The sequence below is a fragment of the Calidris pugnax genome, unplaced genomic scaffold (assembly GCF_001431845.1).
Source record: "Calidris pugnax isolate Ruff unplaced genomic scaffold, ASM143184v1 scaffold180, whole genome shotgun sequence".
Taxonomy (NCBI): Eukaryota; Metazoa; Chordata; class Aves; order Charadriiformes; family Scolopacidae; genus Calidris; species Calidris pugnax.
This window is the reverse complement of record NW_015090916.1, coordinates 1,583,782-1,608,914: the sequence shown is the minus strand read 5'-3', so window position 1 is coordinate 1,608,914 and position 25,133 is coordinate 1,583,782. Positions and strand designations below refer to the sequence as shown.

At 41.7% G+C, this 25,133-nt stretch overlaps 1 protein-coding gene across 5 annotated transcripts; it reads left to right on the top strand.

Moving 5' to 3' along the window:
• Positions 1 to 1,363: 1,363 nt before the first annotated feature.
• TTC12 (tetratricopeptide repeat domain 12) lies at positions 1,364 to 23,359 on the top strand. Of its 5 annotated transcripts, XM_014949558.1 has the most exons (22): positions 1,364 to 2,274; positions 2,370 to 2,492; positions 6,098 to 6,255; positions 6,845 to 6,875; positions 8,183 to 8,260; positions 8,742 to 8,863; positions 9,321 to 9,380; positions 10,343 to 10,414; positions 11,133 to 11,193; positions 11,481 to 11,669; positions 12,237 to 12,306; positions 13,286 to 13,374; positions 14,463 to 14,631; positions 16,124 to 16,216; positions 16,435 to 16,498; positions 17,445 to 17,579; positions 18,042 to 18,143; positions 18,868 to 18,936; positions 19,749 to 19,850; positions 20,412 to 20,511; positions 21,920 to 22,145; positions 22,492 to 23,359. In XM_014949558.1, exons 2-22 carry the CDS (start codon positions 2,429 to 2,431, stop codon positions 22,565 to 22,567), a joined length of 2,130 nt encoding a protein of 709 aa, XP_014805044.1. In that variant the 5' UTR covers positions 1,364 to 2,274; positions 2,370 to 2,428; the 3' UTR covers positions 22,568 to 23,359. The 5 variants fall into 5 exon arrangements, 4 of the variants coding, with proteins under 4 accessions (XP_014805044.1, XP_014805045.1, XP_014805046.1 ...); XM_014949559.1 differs by lacking the exons at positions 1,364 to 2,274; positions 2,370 to 2,492 and adding an exon at positions 5,454 to 5,649 and having other exon boundaries at positions 6,098 to 6,249; XM_014949560.1 differs by lacking the exons at positions 1,364 to 2,274; positions 2,370 to 2,492; positions 17,445 to 17,579 and adding an exon at positions 5,454 to 5,649.
• Positions 23,360 to 25,133: the final 1,774 nt, after the last annotated feature.

The following is a 25,133-nucleotide window of genomic DNA, read 5'->3' as shown; positions in this document are numbered from 1 at the left end:
GTAGGCATCGACACTCATGCACTACCCATCCTGAGCAGGATATCGGGGCAGGGTGTGTCCTCACTTCAAAGCCTTGTGTCAAATTCGGCCTTTGCATGACCAATCACAGCACCGTCAATATAATTATGGGGAAGTTTGGCCCAGGGTCCCTAGGATTTTTTTTCTAAGGATTCAATCCATATAAATGCAGCAAAAAAAAATGCTACCATGGTCTGTCTGTGGTTGGGGAGAGTCCTCGGGGCAGCAGAAGACTAGTGGGCAGGCAGTGTGTACCTCCATTCCTGTGGATGAGCACAACAATTTGTTCCTTGTTTCTGCAAAGTTTTTGACTGCTTTTGTCATCTCTCTGTTATACCTTCTGAGTTCTAACTCACCGAGAGCTGAGCAACTGATAAGAAACAAATGCTGTATATGCTAAGAACCAGAAACGCGTCCAGTGAAACTGGCCAGCACCTGTTCGGTGAAAATTGGAGTGACTATCACCTGGACTGGCATTTCTGTCCTAAAAGGTAACCAGCTCAATGCCCGATCCAACGCCCAGCTGCATCATTAGAGAATACCCTTCTGAATGCAGTGGGTTTGTGTTGAGATCGATGGAGCGAGCACCGTTCCAAGGCAGAAGTGAACCCGGTGACTGCCTGAACACTAGGAGTGTCCATGCAGCTCTTTTTTGATGCCCTCGTGACACCTCCCAATACACGTAGATTAATTCATAGGGTTGTTTTATACTCACCCTCAGTGGAGAAGAATTTCTTCTAATTTGGAAGTACCCCATTTCCAAAATAGCTTAGGCTTTACTGCTTTTACTTAAACCTTTGAAGAGGGACCAACCTGATGCCATTTACGCTGTATATGTTTATATATGTATCCATGCCATACATATATAGCTATATGGCAAAGCAGACCGATCAGCTTCTAGTTGTGGAGTGATTACATTTCATGCTGCACCATACGTAAAGATGATAATAGTGCATCCAGTCGTTCAGCTTTTAGAGTGGAGTTTTATTTTCACACTTTTCTATGGAGCCTTCAAACCCCAGATTTTCACACTAGGCTGTTTTGATAGTTGTTCTCAGCCCCTCCATTGACATCCTTACCCAGCATTCCCTACTTTCGGGGGCCTTCTATCTTGTTAAAAAAACAAAAAAACAAAAAATCTTTTTACCAAGTGAAACAGCGATTCCACCTTTATTCCCATTCTCACTGGTGTAAATACTGATACTAACTGAGGATTTTGACTTTGCATTCTGTCAGAATACTGTGTTCAAATAAAAATTACAAAAAAAAAAAAAAAGCTCCTGTGTACAGTCTGCCCTTCTTTAGATGCTCTGCTCGGTCCTGTGTGCAGACGTGGATTCCCAGGGCTGCATTTGCACGTGAGCTTAACACGGAGTGAGCAGTCCCGTTGTGGCGTGCCCACAGCCTGGGTTAGGCATCCGTCCGGGGCTTCAGGCTATAGACAAGCAGGAAAGGCAACTGTCTGCACAGGGATGTCAGCGAAGCTCATGGTTGAAGCTGGTGCATCTCTAAAGGGTGGCAGAGGGCTACTGTAGCCTTTCCAGGCTTCAGATGTGCAGAAAGAACAGCTGCCAGCACCAGACAGGCTCTTCCAAAGTGCTGAGTGTCACAATAAGGAGAATTTTTAGTTTGTTTCTCTGTCCCACTGTAGATAATTCCCTTGAGATAAGGAACACAAATGCAGTTTCATGTGCACTGAGAATCAGGGGTGGCTGGACTTCCCATGAAAATGTGCTCCTCTGTTCAATGGCTATGAAAGGGGGGTGGCTATGTGTGTGTGCATGTGAGTGTTGGCTTTAAAAGGTGTCCTTAACCCATCCTGAATTAGGTCCCTGAACTTGATTAATATGTGATGAATCTAACTAAATTTAATTCTGTCCTAAGCATTGATCTCGCAGGACATGGAAGGGGAAATGAGAGCTCAGATACCTATCAATACTTGGGTGCCAGCATTGTTCACAGAAAAAGAACAAAATAAATGTACTGAGCTAAATTACTTGTTATCTGAAGAGGATAACCTTTCTGCTGCCTCTCCAGCACTTTGCCCTTTATTCTTGACTGCTGTTGACACTGAAACAGCAACTCTTATTTTCCACAGCTGCATTATTATCTTCATCCTGCCCACAGAGGCTCAGGTCCTGCAGGCTTCTCTTCATGTGTCTCTGGCTCACTGGTGCAGCTTGTCACCTCACTGCTGGAGGCACCGGCACGTCAGAGACCCTCCAGCAGCAATGCTCCCTGGCTGCTGCCTACGCTGTAAGTTATAACCTTATAGGAACACGTGAACAGCATTGGGAGGGAGCAGCAGCTTTCCATGCAGCGCTAGCAAAATGATGCTTTTTCTTCTGTAGCCTTCCTGCAGAGCCTGATGGATGGGAGAAATAAACAAAGGATCTGATGGCAGAATGAAATGCAGCTTCTGGTACGGAGAGAGAAAGGGAAGCTGAACAGGAGGAGCAGAAGTAAAGATGCAGGTAAAGATTTTGATGCAGGTGGCTGGGAGTAAAGGCAGGATCTGGAGATAAGAGATGCTGCATCTTTAAGATGAAAGGCTTTGCTCTCCAGGCCACTGAGCGAAGGGAGGAGAGTGCAAAGCTGGGAGTGCGCTGGAGGCTGAACTGCAGCAGCCAGTCCACCTGATGTGAGGGGAGAGACTACAGGAACAGCGCGTGCTCCACTTTCCACCCATTTGGAGGGAGTTTATCTGTGCAGATTCACGGCCATTGGAGAGAACCTCTCTGACTGCCCCTCCCTTGTCTCCATCAAGCCTCTCACGATGCCATTGCGGCAGAGGCAGGCGCACAGTCTCCCTCCACCGCTGCACAGTCTTTTAATGAACCAACAAGCCGAGCTCTTTCTACTGTGTGTGGTTTACTTGTAACAGTTTTTATTCTCTTAGACTTCAAGTTCATCCCCACACCGCAAGTGTAGCTTTACTGCCCAAATGAAAGCTACACTGCTAAGCATCCCAGTGACACAGCTATTACCTCCTGAGTATCTATAACTGGGCACCACAGACATGGGATTTGAAACAGCTTCATTAGAGGAAAAAAACCCACCTTTGGGATGGAGGCTTAGCTGATCAAGGGCAGAGCTGTCTTGCAGCAAAGAGAGAGAAAGGAGCTATTTTGTTTTATGCATGAGGAATGGGGAAAGGAATCTTCTGGCAGTTCCTACAGCAAAGGAGGGTTTGGAAGGGACAGGGGATCCCGGCTGCCTCTTGAGTCACGCAGCCCAGCGCCTTGTTGGCACACATAGCTCAGGAAAGCATTTCTCCTTCTGGGAAGTGTGGTAGGACATTGAAGAGGAGGCAGATGAATGTGGCTGTGGTTTGTAACTTCACAGTGAGATTTCTAATTTCACGCCCAGCAGACACCAGCGTGGCCTGCTTTTCTTGGTATCCCTCGCCTTAGGCAACGCTGCCGTTTTGAGACTTCCGAGGCCCCCCCTGCCTCCGCTCTGCCTCTGTTTCTCGCCTTTCTCTCCTAAAACGGCTGGGTTATAATGTGTCCAGAATTAAAATAGCCTGGGAGTGCAGCAGGGACTCACTGATGCTCTGACTCCCATTAGTGGCTGACAGCCTCCATTAACTGCCACCTCTAATCTTCTGGTTCTGAAAGCATAGCCCTAGAGCGTCTCCCAAAAGTGGTGACAAGGATCCACCTGGCCACTGGCACCATGTATGTGCATGCCCATGTCCGTGCTTTGTGTGAAGTGCTAGCATGAGGGCAAAATGGATGTTCATCGATACTGCTCTGAACCACAAGTCTGACATATCCCAGCAGGGCCACATGGTGCAAAGGAGGGCTAGGATTCTCTTGCAAGGGTGACTGGTCATCAGAGCCTGAAAAGGCTGAAAGACACATCCCTCAACTATTGCATGTGCTGCTAGAGATCAGCCAGCCCCTGTGCTTCCTGTTCTGCGGCCTCCTCCACCCGGACAGACCGTGCATCCACAGCACGGCTGGATGGGCAGCTCAGATTTGGCAGTGCACAAGCCTGGCTGGCAGGAGCACAGAGGCTGATTTGAGGACACAAGCAGCAAAACAGGAAAAAGGCCTGAAATCACAGCTTTGTTCCCAGCTGGCCAGCTGCTTTTTGTGCTGGAGGATGGTGCCACCCTCTGGCTGTCTCGCTGGTGACAGGCTGCGTGTCCCACCCCGGAAAGGGCTGCGCTGGCTCCCATGAAGCCTCCCTGGGCATCAGAACCCCCGAGACGCTGCAACCTCCTAGGACCCACGTCCCAGGAACACACCACCTTGTCTGGAGGATACAGAAATCCTCTGTACTGTCAAGTGGCCGCTTCTCAGATGCTGCTGAGACCCTCTGATCCCTTTAATGGGAAGAAGTGCCTGTTTTGAATGAGGGTTTAACCCTCAGCAAACTCTGGTCTTTCTCCTTCCTAATCAAAAATCGATTGAGACAGCCCCAGTCGTCTATAAAGGGTATCTTAAAAAAATAAAAACAATCCAATTCTGGTATTAAACTCAGGGCAATAGGGGCTAGAACCATTGGTTGGGGATGAGTGTTCGCGTTTCTTCTTTCAGGTTCCCTCTCCCAGTTGGTAGGTCTGCTAAAATTCAGCTAAGCTAATCTTTATGTTAACCAAAGTCATCCCTTCAACTGATTTTTTGCCCATGCTACCCCATTCCTATCCCCTGTGTATGAACGCAAGATGACCGCAAGCTTTAAAAAAAGCCAGATGAAAAGGACCTGAAACGCTTTTCGGAACAATGACAGGCCAGTGCCTGGGCTGATGCACTCCCTGCTGCGAGATGCCAGCAGGGCAGCTTGTCTCCTGACTGCCGAATCAAACCCAGATGTGGGTATTGATAAAACAACAAGCAGGAGGGGAGCGGCAGCAGATCTCGCTTCTGCTTTGCATTTGTTCAGGCTGCAAGGCAAGGGTGGACCTCTTTAGCAGAGGAAAAGGAGCACATTCAGCTCAGCGACCGGTGAAGCGTTTCTCTAACTTACCAAGCCAAAAATTAAGCAAGGAAAGGCAGGATGAAGATAGCTGCCCTCCACCAGCTCTGGACTAGAAGGCTCTCTGCTGTGCTATAGATATTTCTCCACGGGTCACCTGGAAGGCCTTTGCTAGAGGGGCCCTCTGTAGCCCCTGTCAGCCATTCCACTGCAGTAGAAAGACAAGCGGTTCTTGACATCAGAGGGATTTAATCTAGGAGTGACAGCAAGGAAGAAAAGCCACTGCCTGCTAATGCTCTGACGCACACTGCAGCTGTAAAAGCATCCTTTTCCCCTGCAGTAGCATGGCTCTAAAAGAGCATTCAAGGGAAATCTGCAAAAAGAGGAGGTAGGGATGTCCTTTATGCAGCTCTGTACCAGTGCTACGGCTTCCCCCGTATCTGTGCTCTTATCGCTCCTCGGGCCGCGAAATGGCGGCCAGCGAGGCACCGCCCCTTCGTTTGCATAACCACGCCCCCGCCCCGCTCCCTCTGGCGCTGCGTCAAGAGCGTGGCCGGCCGGCGTTGTCTCCACGGCAACGGCGGGGCGGCTGCGCTTCTTCCGGCTCGGCGGGTTCCCTCCCGGCCGGTGTCCCCGCGGCCATGCCGACCGACCGTGAGCAGGAGGAGGATTTCCAGCAGTTCCTCCGCCGTGTGGACGATGTCGGTAAGCGTGCTGTGGGGCCGGGGCGGAGCTGGCCGCCCCTGGCGGGGCACGGGGCAATGCGGCAGGCCGGGGCGCGTGGGACATTCCGGTTTTCTTCAGTTAGGGTGCTAGGGGTGGAAAGGGAAAGGGGGTGGACAAAGGAAGGCAGAAAAGGAATGGAAAAGAGGAAAACTCCCGCTCCGAGTTTGTTTTGTGTGGAGTCTCCTTATGAGCTCAGGTGTGGTCAGGCTTTGCAGGTGCCACGACTTGCTTTCTAAACCTGGGAAATTTTCTAACACAGAAGCTATAGGTAGCTCTTGGAAGTGAGATGAAGTAGTATTTGTAAATGTTTCCGTTTATAAAGGCCATCCTGGTCACAGGTGCCTTCAAAAACGTATGTCATTCGAGATGCAACTGAACTCCTTGTCCTCCCAGTCATGTGTGTATATCTCTTTTTTTGTCCTATTAGCAAACTTAGTGCAAAGCTTGAATTCCGCAGACCCAGATGTCAAGGAAAAAGCCATCGCTGAGGCAGAGAAAAGGCTCCATGAGCAAGAAAAGAGCAAGGAGGAAGAAAGCAAGACTGTGGTGAACAGAACAGTCATCAACACGCAAGCTTCAGTAAGAGTTTTTTTTTTTCCCTTGAAAGTTAGAGCAGTTTAGGTCTTTTAAATAATACTAAGTCACATTCTTTGTCCAGGAGAAAAAAATCTTGAATGAAACTGACAAGTATGTTCTGAATTTGACTTTGTTTCTTTCACTAGTCATCTTATTGGGTTATCATACTCGATGACGTACTGTCTTTGCCTAAGACTACTAATAACACAGAACTGGATTTATCCACGTTGTACGTAAGCACTGAGTTGCCATAACTTGTAGCTTTTGCCTGTGCTTCAGGAACTTGAGCAAAACTAGTTGGAGACACAAGAGTCTCTTTGCTAATTTCATTAAGCCTTGATTCCCACAGTACGGTTTGGATTTCAGTGATGTGCCTTGTTAAAGGTAAGAATGGAAGCTTTCTGGTAGTGTAAAAAATAATTAAGTCCTTACCATCCTTTGTTCAAGTGTCATTTTAATACTCCTGATATGCATCAATCTGGATATTTCAGAGGCCCTGTGGCTTTGCACAACTTAAGCAAGTGTTCCTTTGCTGCTATGGTTTTTACTAAAACGTCTGTGTGAGTACATGTATATGCTGTGTTTCTCCTTTTTTTAGGACACGGCAAGTGCAGAGGCAGTGAACAAAGGTAGGACAGTGCTCCCTCTAGCACTTAGCATCTCTTCGATCTGTTTTAGCAGAGATGGAGTAAGGCTTGCTGTTACTTCCCACAAGACCTAATTCCTGCCAAAGTCAAAGCTAACTTTTCTAGTATTTAAATTAAAATTCAGTTAGATCTGGGAACACATTCAAGGATCTTACCAGTATGGCTGTACTTGTTACCTTCGTAGGAAGGAAGCTTGTTGGTGTAGTTTGTTAATCATATTCTGACCTCTCATCTTAAAAGTTAGTTTTCTGAAGTTAAAAGGAAACAAATTTATCTCTAGAGCTGAGATACTTCATAGAAAGTATGCAAATCCCGAGTGGCAGCCTAGCCTTTATGTGTAATAGCTTGTCATTCGTGTTTCAGTTAAATTGTTGAAGTATCCCCTTACTATTTTCTTTGTAGAGGAATGCCTCAGAAATACCTTAGAAATTACTTTTTTCTCACCTGTAGATTGATTTTAATGAAGCTTCTTCTTTTTTCTTTTTCTTTTTTTTTTTTTTTTTTAATAAAAATCCCCCCCATCCCCTGGCCCAAAGGCCTCCTCTGGCCCAGCTCCAACAGCTCCATGTCCTTCTGATGTTGGTGGCCCCAGGGCTGGACACAGTGCTCCAGCTGGGGTCTCACCAGAGCGGAGCAGAGGGGCAGAATCCCCTCCCTCGCCCTGCTCAACATAGTATTTTTTGACGCTCTTTTGATAGACAGCTATTGATTAACTGAACAGATAATGAGATTAACAGAAGTGAAGCAGAATGAATTTGTGGGAGGTAATGTCTTTTGTCAAGAAGATATTTAGTTTCCGTACCAGTCACACCTCTGGCAACATCAGTGAAGGCAGCAGTCCTCCTCCAGCTGATACTGCAGGCGAGTCGTACAATCTAGAACAACTCTCTAGGTGTGAAAAGTTAAGAAGGTCACAGAAAATAGATATAATTGACCTGGGTTTTCACTTCACAGAGTGAAAAGTTCATATACACATTTTGATAAAGGCCCTGAAGGCCTATATATAAACCAGATAGTAGATAAGTGATCCATACGACAGATATCCAGCACTGACACATGACATAAGGCAATTACAGAAGTACTAAATGTCAAACTGTTTAATGCTATTCTTTTAGATAATGATTGTTGTTGTAAATAAACCAATTTTTCAAGACTAAAGGTCAGTAGGTCATAAAATTTGATAACTGTGATTTCTTATCAGCAGCCAAAAGAGAAGATAAAAAATGCCTCTTTTTTTTTTTTTTTTTTTTTTTTTTAACTAAAATGCCACCAACTCTCCTGGCTCAAAGATGACTTTCTGGCAATTTTGGAAGCAGATGCAAAAGAACGCGCTAAAAGAAGGAAGAGAAATGAGTGCTTAGCAAATGGTAATTGCTAAAGGGTTTTTTATCTAATGCCTTCACAAACTACTTAGCAGGAACTAGGCTGATTTAAGAGGCTTTGGCCTACTCTGTTATTGCCATTCTTATGCACACTGAGCGAGTGCTTTGGTTATCTGAGGCACAGCATTGATTAGGTGGATGTAACAGGTTTATATACTCATAAAGTTTGCAACCTGTTCTTTTCCATACTACCCTGCTTCTGATAGGGAGGGAGCGAGTTTGAGTATTTGAGAGGTGGGCTGGGCAAAAAGAAATACTCAGTTTTCGCTCAGAAAGAGGGATCATGTGCACTGAATAGCTCAGAAGTCACATGCAAATTGTGGCTAATGAAGACAGCTGCAGTGAAGCTGGACTGGAATTTTGATGACTATTCCAACAGGAGAATATGCCCCCTGTTTCTGCAGTCACCATTTGGGGAAATAAAAGCCAAATGTCATTTTTTTAATGCACATACGTTCTTTTGCAGCTCTGAAAGAGAAGGGAAACGATGCCTTCAGGAAAGGAGACTATGTCATAGCCATTCAGAGGTACACTGAAGGTCTGGAAAAACTGAAAGATAAGCAGGAACTTTACACAAACAGAGCACAGGTCAGCATGTGGAAATGAGCTACCACTATACTGTTACTTTGCCAGGATACAATCCAAAAATGATTGTTCTGTTATCTCAGTGAATTTCATAAAAGGTAACATTTGTTGCATTACAGAGAAACTTAAAAATGGGAGAAAGCAACTTTTCCTGGCGGCCCTCTGCTACCAGGAATTAATGCGTTCTGTTTTGCTGCTGTATAGTCAACAGTAACTTTTTATCGCGGTTGGAAGTTAACAGCAAGGTAGTGCAGACTGGAGGTTTTAATCTTTTTATAAACTTAACAAAAGAGTTGCACAAAGGAGATCATTAGAGGTGTTACTTACTTCCCTCACAATTGATGTGTCTGACTTTTTTAATTTTATTTTTTTTAAACTAGCTAATGTTTGTATAACAGTTAGTGGAAGTTCATTGAAGTATTCTAATTCTCCTGCCTGGACTCTCTTGGTTTTATTTCAGGCCTACCTGAAGATGCATGAATATGAAAAAGCCATTGGTGACTGTGAATGGGCTTTAAAGGTAATTTCAGCATTCTGTCTTTTTTGATCAAGTGCTCCTGGAAGGTCGGTTTCTGTGTAACTGATGATATGGAGACAACTTGCCAATGGAAATGGAAGAATGTGGTGGTGTTGCACAGGTTCCTGCATCCTGAGTTCAAGTTAACTATTTCAGTGCTGCCGGTGTGCAGAATCTTTTCTAGCTCTTAAGAGATTTAATTATAAAGCTTGTTACAAGCAATAATAAACTATTAACTGCACGTGTTGGCACACAGTATCTTGCCCGTCCTTCTGAAAAAGGAAAGGGGACTCTTCAAGCTTACAAAGATCAGATCTGGTGGGAAAAGCAAAGATTATATCAAATGCTATAGAGCAGAATCCAGATTCAGTTGTGTTACATCAGTGATGGCCACAATTTACAGGTTATCAATAATATTGGCCACATCACTTAAAGAAATCAATACTTTTGATACACAATTGAACTGGAAAAGATGACCTCATCCGTTAGTGTTGAGCTAGATGTTTCCTCAATTTTTAATTTTTTTTCTAATTTTTTTTTTCTGTGCACAGCTAATGAAAATTACTGCTTATTTCATTCCTGGCAGAACTAATCAAAAGACGTACAGATAGTCTGTTGTTATAAAAGTTCTGTGGTTCTGGACTAGTTGATGCAGGCCTTAATGTTGCCTAATTGTATGAGCCTGTATTGCCTGAAGTGCAGTTTTCTGGGAAGGATTTTAGCACCAGCTGCTTTTCACCTTTAACCACACCAAAGCCTGTGTTCCTTGCATAGGGAAGGAAAGTTGGTACTTGGAGCTAATAATTCAGCATGTAAATTTTAGATGCCTTTAGCAGATAGTATGAGTACCCTCTTTTGTGCTTACAAGTACTTTGGGTAACTTAACTATTAATCAAAGGCTGGAAGAAATATTTAAGGGTTACAATTTCTAAATACTTAATTAATAATTCCTTTTTTTAACACAGTGCAATGGAAAGTGTATTAAAGCCTATTTTCTGATGGGGAAAGCTCACCTGGCACTTAAGCACTACAGTGAGGTAAGCTAACTAAATCTTGTGGCCGTGGGACCATGTTTTTTTGTTCTTTTGACGTGATGTTGTGGGTGAGAGGGAGAAATTTGTAGTCTCAAGAACTGGACAAATGAAAGTATGTTGAGCTTTTAGATTTGAGAGAAACTTTCTGTGCTTTGCGAAGACTAATAATTCTAAAATCAAGTCTTTCCGCATCTTAGTAAAATAACCGTAGAGCATGGACAATACATGTCTACATGAAGTGCACTTTGAGGGGTTCTTGACACCTTGGTCTGTGAAGAAGGTTCTTTGTTACAGGCTTGGTGATCAGTTTAATTCTAAGCATATGCTCAAGATACACAAAATGCACGAACAGAAGATAAAGATACAAGATGCACAGGTCTAATTGCTGGTGATAGTTACAGTTCCTGCAGTTTTAGTGCTGTGCCTCGTTTTCTGTTTGCTTTGCTCTTTTTGTTCCTACTAGTACATTCCTAGGTTTTTACTTGAAAATTTCCTTTTAGTTTCAAATAGCGGGCACATGTAGGAACTGAGAATAATATTCAACTTACGCTTTTAATTATGAAAGTTTTGACTGGTATGTCTCAATATTTTATTTTCCATACTTAAGTACTGTGGCCCAAGAACTTTTCAGTTTAAATGAGATGACTCTGACTAGGATATAATATTTATCATCTTCCCATTTTTATTTTAAATTGAGAGCCCAATTCTTTTCTCTGTTAAGTCTAGGCTGTGTTATGAGAAGATCTTACAAATTAATCCCCAAAAGGAAAGCCTATTTAAAGGTAAGAAACAGAAATTTTTACACTGTTCTCCCTTGTTTTCTGTTCATGATGGAACTTGACTGAAATCGCTCCTCTCTCTTCAGAACTTTTGATGAAGTTTTCTCCCATAGCTTTTGTTTGTGATTATTTATTCTTTAAGCTCTGTTTCACTCACCAGAGCCATAGCTTATTCTGTATGTGTAAGGTACGGCTCTCTCTGTCATGGAGTCTACTTCATTTTTTTAACTTGAAACTTGACCAGATGAAAACATGTAACTGACATGCTTTGTTTTCTTTTGATTTCCAAGATTGCATGAACAAGGTAAACTTGGAGGAAAAAAGAATGAAAGATGAAGAGAGAGCAATGAAGGAAGTTCAGTCTGGAAAGCTAGCCGCCCTGTCCATAAAAGAACTACTGCAGAAACTTGATAGGCCTGACCAGAATATCCTCTACTATACAGGAGGGATCAGACTTTTGACAGGAGCCATTAAAGATTGTAAGTATTTGATGCAAAGGTTGTTGATCATGGGAGATGTGATCAAAGTATATGAATACAAGTGGAGTAGTCTTTAAAGGAACAGAAAAACTATTTGTATATCTCAAACAGAAAATCAGCAATGTTTCATATTTTGAAATTTATGACCGGTAAATATTTTAGAACTAAAGCAATGTTGTAGCTGAGCTGTTAAGACTTGTTATGGATTTGGGTCTCTTAAGAAGAGTTTCCTTCGTTTTGAAATATTTGTAATTCTCTGTTAAAGCATATTGATTTGCAAAGCCAGTCTTGTGTTTTAGCCTTCCTAAAAAGCCTTTAACTTGAAGTCAATTGTTCTTTATAACACCAGGCATGAATTAGAGCAGTCTTCAGCTTCAAAGCTGTTTCTACTTCAAGTGGCATTCTTGGAGTTTTTCCCCTCTTTTAACGATATTCTTTTCCCAAAGCTGTTGGTGCAGTGACCTTTTCTTTTAACACTGTGTTATAGGAGAGCAGGAATGTGCCTTCACAACGATACATCGGCCAGGTGGATCATAGAGCTGATTTGTTTATCTCTGAATTTTTCAGGCACTGGGCAAACTCTCTTTCGAACAAACAATGGATTCAGTATCCTCAAAGACAACGAGGCTGTAAGACGGTAAGAGCTCTCCAAAGGAAAACAGTAGGGTGTTACAGCATGAGGAAATGAAAATACTGTTTTCAAGAAAGACAGTCACCTCTTCAAATGGCCAAAAGATAATGTAATAACAGGATTTAATGTCTGAACAGACTGACTTATATCTGACTCTTGTACAAACAGTGCTCTCTTAGATGCAGTGAACAGAATTAATGAATTTCTGCTTCTGTCTCATATTTCTGTACAGTTATCCTATCTCATGGTGAGAGCAGGTTTGTAAAAAAACTTAATATAAAAGAACATCTGAAAGCACTTAGTCACTTTAAGTATACCTGGCTAGACTCCTTGGTGCTATGTTCAGCACCAAGTATCAGTAAATATTTGGCCATATAGTTTTTTAATGGAACCTGTGAAACTCTCTAACCTCATAATCAGGAAGAGGATCATCTCTGGGAACCTATATCTTCTGCTGCTGTATTATCTTGGCTGCTATAATATTGTATTTCAGTAATCACGAAACAAACTTGACTAATATTTTTCTGTATTGCTTTATAAACTTTGTCTTTACATGGATTTCTTGTCCACATGTATATTTCTTCTTCAGGGTTCATCAGTATTTTGGGTGTTGGCTGTAAATAGACTTAAGAGATGAAGCACTTCCCAACTTGCACAAAATTATTATACCCTGGCTATTCACAACTGTCTCAGCACAGAACTGAATTTATCATCTGTATTGTGCTATGTAATGCTCATATAGAGCCTGTGTTTAGGGTAGAGTAGAGCCAGTAGATCACAAATCTGGTGTCAGAGGAGGTCCTCTGGAAAACAGGTCTGATAGTTCAAAAAATGTTTAACCAATGAGCTGGGTTTAGGGCCTATGAGCTTAACTGTTCATGTGGCAGATCCTTGTCTCTGTGGGGCTTTGCTGATTTCCCTAGCCAAAGAGCTCACTGTTTGATCTGTCCTGTGCTCTTTCTACAAACCAATGTTTCAAATTTAGGGGCTTCTGTGCAGAGAGGAAAAACACTGCTGAAGTGGATCTGTCTGTTTCTCTTCTCTTCCTTTGGCAAGCTGTCTGCGCTGGGAATGGTAAAACTATGTAATCAACATTAATCATTGTTAATGTACTATTAATATGGCACTTAATATTTCTAAAATGGCTGTTTGGTATGAACATCACTTCCCCAGAGCACTTGGGTCTAGACCTTATTGTAAACCAAGTTTCACAGGTCAAATGCAAGTGTTTGTGGTTGCTGCTAGCGGTATACCTCCATTTGGGTGGTTCTGTGCATCATGAGATGAAATTTCCAGTCGATTTCTGTGAGCATTTTAAATCTACTGGAGAGGTGGAAAGTAAACTCGTGTGATTATTGCTGCTGGTAAGATAATATCACTTGTAGCTTTTTGTTGTTTTTAAGCAGTTATACCAGCAAGAAGCAGGGGTTATAGAAGTGCCATTGGAGAAGGCTGAATTCCTTTGGCAGTCACAGTCAGTAGTCATTGGGCAGGTAGCCCTCGCATCTATTTCTGAGTGTATGCCTAGATGAGAAATGGGCTGCAGTGGTGGTGGGTGGTAAAGTGGTAGAGAATGCCACACAGGGAAAATACAGAATGCTCGAAGTTGGCATCTGTGTTGACTTGCGTTATCACGGGATCCAGCTGATACCCAAGAGAATATACCTAACACAAGTTAAGGAGAAAACTTGTTTTATATTCTGCCTATAGACAGTTAGCAGTAAAAACAGACTAATGTGCAGACTTGTATACTGCCCTACCAGGCACAAACACGTAAGCTACACTATTGGGCCTGGACTGTAGCAGTTTGCAGGCAGCTGATAAGTGAGAAGCACTTTCTGCTCACAATTCTGGTGTCTCTGTTTGAAACACTTAACACCTGAGAAGTTAGCATGTTGCTAGTGAGAGCAGAAATTCAACCACCAGTGCATGTGTTGAACTAATGGAGCTGAGAGAAGATTAGTGCGTGTTCTGCCTTACCATTGCTCTGCAGGAGTATTATGCAAAATTAACACATTAGTGAATGAAATAAAGACATTAAACCTGTTAAATCAGCACCTAGGAAAAAAAAAAGTAGTAAGAGTATAATATGAAAACTAACTATAACAGCAATGCGGATGCCATTGTGGGGGACATAGCTCTTACATCTTCTCTCTTTTCAGAAGAAAATCAGCGTCTTCTATTGACTTGTTCTGATGTGAATGCACAACTACCAAAACTGCTTTCTTCTGGAGCACCAGAGATCCAAAAGGAGACATTGGCCCTAATCTCTCTTTACTCAGACAATGAGAATGGGAGGAGACTGCTGGTCAGGCACCAGGACCTAACCAAGTAATAAATGCTACTATACCTCAGAAAGAATTCCTTAATGCAGGGGTTCACAGATGTTCAAAACTCATCCCACTAGCACCAAGGTGACAGGCTTTCTGAAAGGAACCTAATGCCATTGAGACTTCTGTCTTGAGGGATAGGTAGACCTAATTAAGCAAAAGTAAGTTAGGTATGTGGGGAAAACTTGAGTAAACTTTATATCTGAAGATGTCTGTGAAGCTAAGTAGAAAGCACTTATTCCTGAGGACATTCATGTAATGTTGAGGCAGGGTTACTTTTTTTTTTTTATGATTATTGAGTGTTGCCATGACTCACTGACTGGAGAGAGAAACAACATTTTATTACCTTTATCCTATTGTCTTGCTATTTCCTTCTAGAGTTAAGCACAAGAGAAGCTTAAATTTACTGGTTTGCACTACATGTTTTGGAAGTAGCAGATGAATAGAAAAAATTTTCCAACAGTTCTACATAGTTCACTGCATTATATACAACATTAATCCAGAGACATTTTTCCTTGGAGGAAAGGTTAAAGAAATGAGCCACACCTGAGAGGATGCTTTAAAAAAGGCAGATAATATTACTGTGGCTTTGAAATATCAGGAGGCTAAAAAATTTCTGTCAACTTCTGAAAGAGACCCTGGGCCTGATTGCTCGAGAAGAGTTAGGATGTTCAGAAGATAAGGTTGCAGATACTGATATTATCAGCATTTGGGCTTGTCATCAAAAAGGGATGAGACTATAGGTTCTTTTACTGTGCTACAAAGTTGGAGATAAGTGGCTGAGAATTTCAGCTCAGCAGAGGAGCACGTGGAAACCCTAGTGCTGTACTGCAGAGCTTATGGGTTCACAATCTGAAGTCCTGTGAACTGTATGCAGGCTAAATCCTACAGCCGCAAGCAGACACTGTTCCAAAAGCTCAAAAGGTGTGATGCTCTTTTCAGGCAGATTAATTTTTCTTTTCTACTATAGTTAAACCCCTCCAAAGACTGTTGTGTTTGCTTAGCGTGTCCTTTTAAGCCAAAAGCAAGCATCAACTGACTTTACCTGCAGGCCTTTACAATCTGTTGAAGCTGTTCACTACTGGGCTGTGCTGATGGTGTTCTCATTTCTGAGTGTTGCATTCTACTTGTCTGTCCTTAAGATGTTTGCCAGCAGCAAAGCAGCTTAATTTCAAATATCTGTGAAACTTACATGCTGATGAATTGTTCTAATGCTGACAGAAATTGGTATGTGGGTTAAAACCATTGTACTTGTGCAAAAAGGGACAATATTGTGAGAGAACCTAGTGCCAAAATATTGTTCTAATGGCAGTCAGGGGACCGCATATATTTGGAGGGCCTGGTACTTCCGGGTTGGTCAAAACCCCACTGAACACTAAGAAGTTTAAGATCATAAATTGTGTTGGTGCAATTAAAATATAATTTTGATCTTTAGTAATTAAACCAAAGCTGACATATTTTTTGGGTTTGTGGTTGTTTTTTTTTAATAACAGATGGCTACAGATTTTGATAACATTTGTCAACAGCACTGATGCCAAGGCTAGCAGTGCCATGAACATACTATCTGCTTTAACTGAAGAGGAAGGGTAACTTGCATTTCTTCATTCATTTTTATAAAGTCGTGCTTTGAAATGTACTAAATAAGCTAGTGATAGAGGCTCTTGGCCTTCTTTGCTGTGAGGGTACATTGCTGACTGATGTTCACCTTGTCTTTATGTTGCTGTTGTGTTGCCTTTATCTGTGATTTTTTTTTTTCTCTAAAGCTTTAAGTGACTAAATGTGGCTTTTTTTTATCCCCCAACAGGTTCAAAACCCAGTGTCGTGTCATGCTTTCCACAGGTGTTTTACCTCTATTCACCCAGTTGCTGGTATGAAAGATCTCAGTTTCTATATTTCTGGTTTCCTGTTGTGTAATATGTCTTATGACCACTCTTTCTAGCTTTACAACCAGTTGCTCCTAGACAGAGCCTCTCTGTGATAGAATTACAGTCGTTACTGTGTCACTAGTTCTGTAGGCATAAGAAATCCAGTTTTGTCATATGCTTCCCTCAGGAAAATGTTCTCAGTTTCCAGTACTTAGTGCTTCATTTCTGTACATTACTAGTTTTATATTCAGTGAAAACTCTGCTTGAATGCAGACTCCCATTGGAAATCTGTCAGGCTAGGATTTCATACTCAGTTTTGTGTTACACTCTTAATGTGATTTTTAATCCACTGTCACTAACTGGTTATATCCTGGATAGTGCCTTTTTCTGTTTCTTTCTAATCTAGAGATCAGAGTGAAGAGATGACATTAGGTCACAAGCTAAAGATTTTAGTGGTTCACATCCCTGTCCTGGTTATCTTTTATTTAAACTACAAGCTTACAATACTGTTGGTACAGAAACTCAGGAAGAGGGAAGACAGGTTTTGTTGCAGAACAGCAGATATAGTTGGAAAGTAAAATACTTCCACTTCTCCAAACGAGCACCAAGACAATGCAATAATTACAGCATTTTTACATTGCTTGTTGCCCTCTCCTTTGAACATACCGTACTGGAATTACAGCTGCAGCGGAGGCTGTTCTGTTCTGTGACCTAAGTAAGTGCTAGTAGGAAAAATTCGTGTTAGGGACCACAGAATCCAGTCACTTTTCCCCAAGACTCTTCAAATGTCATCGGGAGATTCACTGTGAAAATGAAGGTGATTCAAACTTTGGACAATTGCAATTTAACATAGATGAGAGATATTTTGGAATCCCGTTTTCCATTGCCAGAGGGATAGAAACACCTATTTGTTGTTTCCTTGCCATTTGTTCTTAATTTCTGTTTTTAGACCTCTGCCGAGCTGGTGAACCAGGCAGCCCTTGCCCATTGCATCGGCATCATGGGGAATCTGTGTGCAGATGCAGCCATTCGAATGCAGATGGCTGAGTGCAAAGAGTGCTGGCAGGCGTGCTTAAAGCTTGTGGTAAAGAAACTTGATGACTCCCTAGAATAGCGTTTTCAGCCTTATCTCCTGTGGAAATGGCACTTGTGTGATTGTTTCTGTCTGCCTCCCCTCATAGCTCTGAACCCTTGACTGAGATCTTTCAGATCTGGTAGTTGGATAAAGGTCTCAAAGTGGTCTGTTGTCCACATAAGTTGTGGATGAATAGATGGGTGGGGAAGAGCAAGTGGTCCCTTAAGTGGTCCCTCATTTCAGGGTAAGCATGCAGTTTGAACTCGGTTCTCAGAAACTAAAAAATTCAGAGACTGGGAAAGGCTCTTGTTAATTGCCTAAACATCAGAAGTTTGGAGTGTGCAACTTTAGATACCAAAGTGAAAGAAACGTAAGAACGAATCTGTATCAAAAAAGCATCATTAGCTCTGGTGCTCGTGGTGCATATTGTGAACCTCTGAATCAATTGCACTTTTCTCCCTTTTTACGCAGGATGAATGCTATGATGTCAGCACACCCAAATACCAGGAGTGTTTGTTTGCAGTGCTGGGCCTAATGATGAACTTACTGCTTGAATCAAATGGTATCATACAGGTATATGAGATCTGTGAATGTTCTTTGGGGTTCTTTTGATAATCGCTTCCTTAGCAATTCAGAACTGCTTGAGCAGTGAGAGCATCCTTGTTCCTTGTCACCATGAATGGGCCTGATGCAAGTCACTGAAGTCATATCAAAACATCCAAATAGAACAGGTGAGGGAACAACCATGGAATATTGTGAACGTTTCAGTCTGTACAGGGAAAAAGAGCTTGACTGCGTTACATGGACTTGGAGCTTTCTTTCACATCAAGTGTGCTGAAGCACTTAAAGGCTGCCATCCTTAAATTTTGCTGGTGGTCAGTTAATTTTTACTGCTGTTTAAGGTTATCATTAAGGGTAGCTGACAATTTAAGTAAGCTAAACATTAAAAAAAAAATATCCTCCACTTCCCCCATATACACACATTCATGAGGGGAAAAAATACAGTGTTAAGCGCAGTACCTTCCCCTAGTGATGTACATGTTTTGTTTGGCATCAGTCTCCAATTCTGGGATATTCTTAGATGCTTGGTACGTTCCAAAATTATCCAAAGCTGAGAATTCCATCAAGAAAGAAGAGTTTCCAAAGTTACATCTGGGTACTGAAGTGTTAGGAACTTGCTGCCATGTGTGCCCCGATCTCCATTGGATTCTTTGTTGTACTTTGTCTATTAATGCATTTCTGCTCTAATTCTTCCCAGCAATCAGCTGGACCTGAGTTTTTCATGTTGTTGTTTCAGCACTTTGCTGTGGACATAAGTGCCAGGTGCATGTCTCTCCTCGGGGAAAAGGATGGAAGGATTGTGACAGTAAGTGGGGTATCTATGGACCAATGAAAGATTGTATTAGCTGACCAGACCTGAACACTTCAGGGCAAACTGGTGCCCTATGCAGATCTGTCCATTAGGCTTTGAAGATTAAAACATTCATAATTATTAGTAGCAAAGAAATAATAAGCTGCTTATTATTCAGGGTTCTGTATTGTTTGATGCAAGAGGTTCTCAATGTTCTCTTCAAATCTACTTAATAGAAGCTCTTACAAATCATTTCACCCTTATAATGGTTTTCAATATAAAGCTCTTAAATCAATCTGGAAGCAAAGGAGCAAGAACCATTTGTGTGTTTAGCAGCTGTTTCTTATTACAGTTCTTGTATGTGAATCATACCTAGGAGATTGTACTCCTATTAATGGTGTGTAACTCCCACAGATGGCAGTTACTCAAGGCAAATGGGCAGGAGCAGATGTGGACTCAGAGTCCGTTCTGAACTCACAGGAATTGTTCTGATGTGTTCTACTTGACTCAATACCAGCAGTGCTGGGCCGGTTTCTACTAGGAATTTGTTTCAATAAATAAACATACAGGGAGTTGTCCTCATCTCAGGACATCTAAAGACTCAATGAGTCTTTAGAAGCTGTGTTGAGTTCAGTTTCTAGTAAGCAATAAAAAAGCCCTGTCCTAAAGATGTTGTTCGTTATATTTCCAAACTTTTCTCCTTTTATCACTTCAATTACTTTAGTTTTATTCTGCCATCTGCAAAAACAAAGTAATTTGAAAACTCCTTTAAAGTTACCGGGACAAATAAATGTTTGTTTCATTCTCTCACACTGTTTTCTACTTAGAGAGCCATTGGAGTGCTAAGTCGCATCCTGCCAACATCCTCCTCAGCAGTAGAAGAAGTAGTGAAAGGAGGAGTGGTGAAGAAAATGATCAAATTCTTGAAAGTAAACTAATTTTACAAAATTCATTTTATTTCTGCTTTTATTGTCCCTTAAGAAAACCATAGTTGCCCCTGTGTTTAGCTTCCTTTCCCTAGGACAAAGACCTGTGCAGTCGCTCTGGCTGCATGTGTGTGCATCTGTGTTGACCACTATAATAGTGCTCTCAAGTTTAATTTTAAGCTGGGTAGCCAGCTTGGAGACTAGACTGCCTTCTTGGTCTAGGTCATAGCCCAGATTTTTCATTTGTTTCTGTATGAGCCAGATCCCTGTGTACAGCTCTACTTGCAGAGACCTGCAAATTCAAGATTCCACAACTGCAGGCCTAGTTGGGAGGGCTAAAGCTTAAAATTGGTGTGATCTAATTCAGATCACTGAAAAGTGATGAGCTCTTTCCCCTAAATATATGAGATATATACTCTACAAAGGTCTTAGTTTGGTATTTGAGCTTAAGCACAAGCAATACCTAACTGTCTCTGTGGTACCCTAAGCTATTCTGTAACCTTGAGTAAATTGGGGTATGAACTGCATGTTTGTTAGTGTATGCTTTATTCTAATCAAATCTAGGCTGGAGGACAGATCACATCTAATTATGGTATAAAGACCCTTTCCATCTGCACCAGAAGTAATAGACAAGCTCAAGAAGATCTAGTGAAGTCAGATAAAAGTAAGTGACAACTTCAGTGGTTAAGTGACTGAGTGTGGAAATGTAATCTCAATATCATCCAATTACTTTCTTCTCCTCCAGAATGGAACTGAAGACTGGATTTTACTCTTGCAAGACTTAAGCAGTGTTTTCGTCTCCCTTAACCTCTTGAAATAGTGCTTAACGACCTTTAGCTTGATGTGTGGATGGAAATAGGCACATCAGACAATGAGCCTGAGAGAGACAAAATGCACTTCACTCTAGAAAAATGGCTTGATATGCTTTTTCAGGCCCAGAAATAAGCACTTCTTTCAAGATAAACAAAAAACTGTAACTGAACTGGATTCTATTTCCTTAAGTTAGTGGCTAAAATAACAAACTTCATTTAGATGTGTGATTTCCAGAGGCTGAGGCTGTTTATAGTTTCCTTCAATTTACATGTGGATATTTGGTCTGGTATTAGAAGGAAATAGGCGTGGAAACAGAGTGAGAATATCAGACCAGTTGTCTCAGGTTATTTTTGAGTAAACTTGTGTGGTATAACTCTACTTAGATTGCTTTAAAATCCAGGTTCAATTAATGCTAATGTAACTACAACAGAGAATACTTAAGTTTTATCTAAATGGTTGAACCTGTCAAGAAACTGTCAGCTCATGTAGTTCAACTTGAACCCTAAGGATTTTCACTCATTAAAAGCCTCTCAGAGTATCATCTTCCTTTTGTATGCCCCATATTAGTTTCACTGTCATCTGTAGATGAAGCTCTCATTTCCTCAAATTAGCAACAACACTCTCATTCTTTCTGCCAAAGCTCTGGGTATTAATCTTGTGAAAAATCACTATTTCTTATTTTTGTCATCTCTGTTTGCCAGCAGATGCCAGCAAGAGCTATACAACTCTGTGTCAAGAGTATACACAAAATACTGTGCCACCGTACATTAGCACAGGTTACAGAAGTAGATGAGCTGAGCTGCTTTATGTTAGCTTTTTTATGTTCCTTTTTTCAGCTATTCTTTCCAGAACAGCACTTCTGTCTAAACACATTTAGCTTTGTGCTGTACATGCTCTACTCTGTGCTTGCCTTGCTAGTACGGTAGGGTGAGAGGCCAGTGCAAGGTCCCGCGAGCAGCAAAGGTGGTGCTTTCCAAGAACTATTAAACAAATGCAGAAACACTGGCTCCATGCTAGAGAACCTCTTCAAGTGTAGACTAAATTCTGTGAGAAAGCCATCTAGACAGGTGAAGCTGAGACAGTGTCCTGGGTCTTGAACCTTGCTATGAAATTCCCTTGCTCCTGCAGGTTGTCTAGAAAAACACCCCACGCAGAACAAGGCTCACTCTCTAGGAGTTTAAGTAAAGACAGGAGAAAATACCATTGTTATTTGAACAAATCTGTGCACATTCTGTACAATTAATCTCTTTTTCTCCCAGAGTTCAGTGTGCTGCTGAAGCTCTTGGAGTCAGAGAATGAAATTATTGTGGGAAATGCTGCTTTCTGCCTTGGCCAGTGCCTTGAAGTTCCTGGAGCAGCGACGTCCTTACTGAATTCCAATGTTGTGATGATATTGTTGAAACATGCTGGTGGTGATGCCACACGAACTTCTGTGCAGGAGAATGCAGCAATTGCCCTCGGGAAGCTTTGTGTGGCTGAACGAAGGTATTGTAAAAAAGGCTATTGTACTCCAGCACTGTCTGGTTGCTATTAGGTGATAATTCTTGAAAAACTGACTAGTGTAAGTCAATTCTAAGAGCAAGCAGGTACAGGGCAGATGATTAGCTTATATAAACACCCCGTGAATTCTACCACCCTTCCTCCAACTAGAATTCTCATTTGTGATACTGTCCCCACAGTTCTGCTTTAGGGTTCCTGTCTTGTTATCAAATGTAGCATTAAACATCCTTGATACTTTGGGCATGGAGTATAGCAGAGCAGTGGAAGCTTAAAACTTTTATTGTTAGTCATCTTATATTCCCTCAGAGCAACCTTTCTGTCACTTTTTCAGGCATATTGTTCAACTGCGGAAACTCAATGGACTGGCCATCCTGAACTCCTCTATGAAATATGTGCATAGCATCTGAAATCTTCGACAGCTTTGAAAAACGCTGTTAATGGCGCTTGTTGTTGAGTATTTTCTGCTATTTAATAAGAATAACTCAAAGAACGTGAACTTCTCTGTCCCTTTTCAAAGTGTTTGCTGGTCCTCCAGTGAAAGCCAGTGAATATAAGTATTAGGAGAAAGAAGTTAATTTATTATCTAGGCTAACATCTAAAATAACAACTTGTATTAAGCTTGTGTTTGCTTTAATAAACGATGTTGGTCTTTCTACTGGCTCATCTAGCTTACTTTCCAGTTTGGGTCCCTGGTGTATTAGAAGAAAATAGAAATATATTGTGAGTTATGACTTTGAAGAATCCTGTTTCCCTCCCCCTATTCTGTCCTCTAGTGGCTAGATTATGATTCAGTATCTTATATGTGATAGCACCTCACAGGTTGCTTAAACCTTAAGCCTCGTACTTAGCTGCTAAAATAGGTTGGTCTTAATTTCACTAAGCCTTGAGTCTGACAAGGAGGTTTGTGTATGAATGATGGGCTGTTTATTTTAGTAAAGCTGTAAACTTTGTAAAGTTAAAGGGATCCCTTTGTCACTCACTTTGGCGTGGAGTAAGAACAGTAGTTGACTTTCATTTTAGGTACTTTCTCACAGCTGCTTGTGTTCATCCTAATCTCCTCTGTAGTTGTTCATTTTTTTTTAAGCAATAACACAAATGGCACGTCATTCTAGTGTATGTGTTTTCTGAAGAGGTCAAAAATTAATTACTGCTAATGGCAAGTGTGATTTGAAAATAAAGGCAGTAATGCATTGCTCTTACCTCTTGTGTGTTCTTCCAAAAAGGCAGTTGAAAACACATGAATGAGAAGCTGTTCCAAAGCCTGCTTTCTGCACTAAAGCATAGCAGCTTTATTGTTGAGGTTCATCGTCATCTGTAAAACAAAGCCTTAGAGTCAAGGCAAAGCACTAGGAATGCACATGAATCATCTGTAAAGAAAAAACCCCACAGCTTTAGTTGGTGTTTAAGATGATTCTGGAAAGCCTATCTGTTGAGGGCTCTGCTGGTGGTGCTCTAAGAACAGAAGCTATAATGCTGCTGGTGGAAGCCTGTCAACTTTAACGAATAGTTTCCTCACGAATAAACGGGTGCATGTAGACACAAGTCTGTATCACAAGCTTGTAGGACTTAAGCTAGATGAGGACTTTGGCCATAAATATAATACTTCTTGGTTTTGAGCACAGGAAACAACAAAAAAAAATTACATTTATATGAAGAAGCACAGGCCAATCCTGTTTGACTTTAAAAGGGCTCTTCAGTTTGCCTCCTTAACACCTGTAGGTGTCTATTCTGTATGTAATCGTGTCCCTTTAGAACAGTGGCTGACAAATTATATATCATCTCCTTTTCAAAATAGCAGCTGAATCATCTTCCCACTTCAGAAGAAGGAAATTCTCGCACCTGGTTTTTCTCCCCACACAGTGAAAAGCATACAATTGATAATCTCACTGTCTTTTTTTTTTTTAACCTCCTCTCATTATGTTACACCCTGTCAAGACAAATCTGTAACACTATACGTGGTGTTCAAATCCTAATAGGCTCTAAACCTGACGAACACTGAGCATTGTCTTAAGGAAACAAAGTTATTGAATCTCTTGTTTACAGAGGAAAGATGTCAGAGGGGAACAGCAGGTGTAATGTGTCACCAGAAAATTACAGGAGAGTCAAAATCATCTTAAAAGCCTAAAAACTAAAGACCTTTCTTGGGTTTGACTGGTAAGCTGGGGTTTGCTTAATGGAACCTTTCACATACCAGTTGCTATTGTCCCCGGAAGAAAATGGTGATTGGGTAAGAGAATTGTTTCTATCTTCTTTCTGCACAAGGTGTTTGAGAACTGATTTGTCCTCCTCCAAAAGAACTACTATTGCATAAGTTTTGTGAGCAGTTGAGGCTACCAGCAGGAGCTATTGCCATTTGGGGATGGGAAGCAGACATGAGCAATCAAGCAGTTACAGAGGGGACATTGGGCTTGTACGAGCTCTAGTCCCATTTGAGGAACAAAGAACCTGCCAGTAGTTCCTAGCTGGGGGGGCACCATGGGTTTATTGATCACTTTTGTAGCATCTTTACACTTTTAAAACAGTCACAGCAGATTTTATCGTTCAGGAATATGTCTTGATATGGCTTGAACTGCAGATCGCAAACTTTGATCACAGTACCTAGGAGGTAAAATAGCGTATCTGTTCTAATCTGAGTAACGCAGTGGTACAGACTTGGGTAGACTCACTGTTGTGTGAAGCCAAGACCAGGCAATGGTTAGATTGTCAGCCAGTGGAAGAAGCAAAACACAACTTGGAGATGTGGAACTTCAGGAAATTGAGCTTTCCTGAAAGTGTTTAATGTGTTAGCTGATGTGACAAATTAGCGTCTGCTGCTTTTGGGTAGAGGCACCAACTAAAATTAGGGCCTTCTCTGTCATGTGCTGTACAAATACCAATCAGGATGTTTTTCTTTCACAGACAACTTAGAGAGTGGGAAAAAGACGAAATGACCTGACCTTGGCTACCCCGTTCAGGTGAGTGACATGGCTAGGA

Excerpts from the sequence above, each read along its gene's own strand:
- TTC12 (XM_014949558.1), top strand. The coding sequence starts at position 2,429 with ATGCAGCTTCTGGTACGGAGAGAGAAAGGGAAGCTGAACAGGAGGAGC. Across the intron at positions 12,307-13,285 it reads GACAACGAGGCTGTAAGACG|GGGCTTCTGTGCAGAGAGGA; the intron begins GTAAGAGCTCTC and ends TTTCAAATTTAG. Across the intron at positions 20,512-21,919 it reads TCTAGTGAAGTCAGATAAAA|AGTTCAGTGTGCTGCTGAAG; the intron begins GTAAGTGACAAC and ends TTTTTCTCCCAG.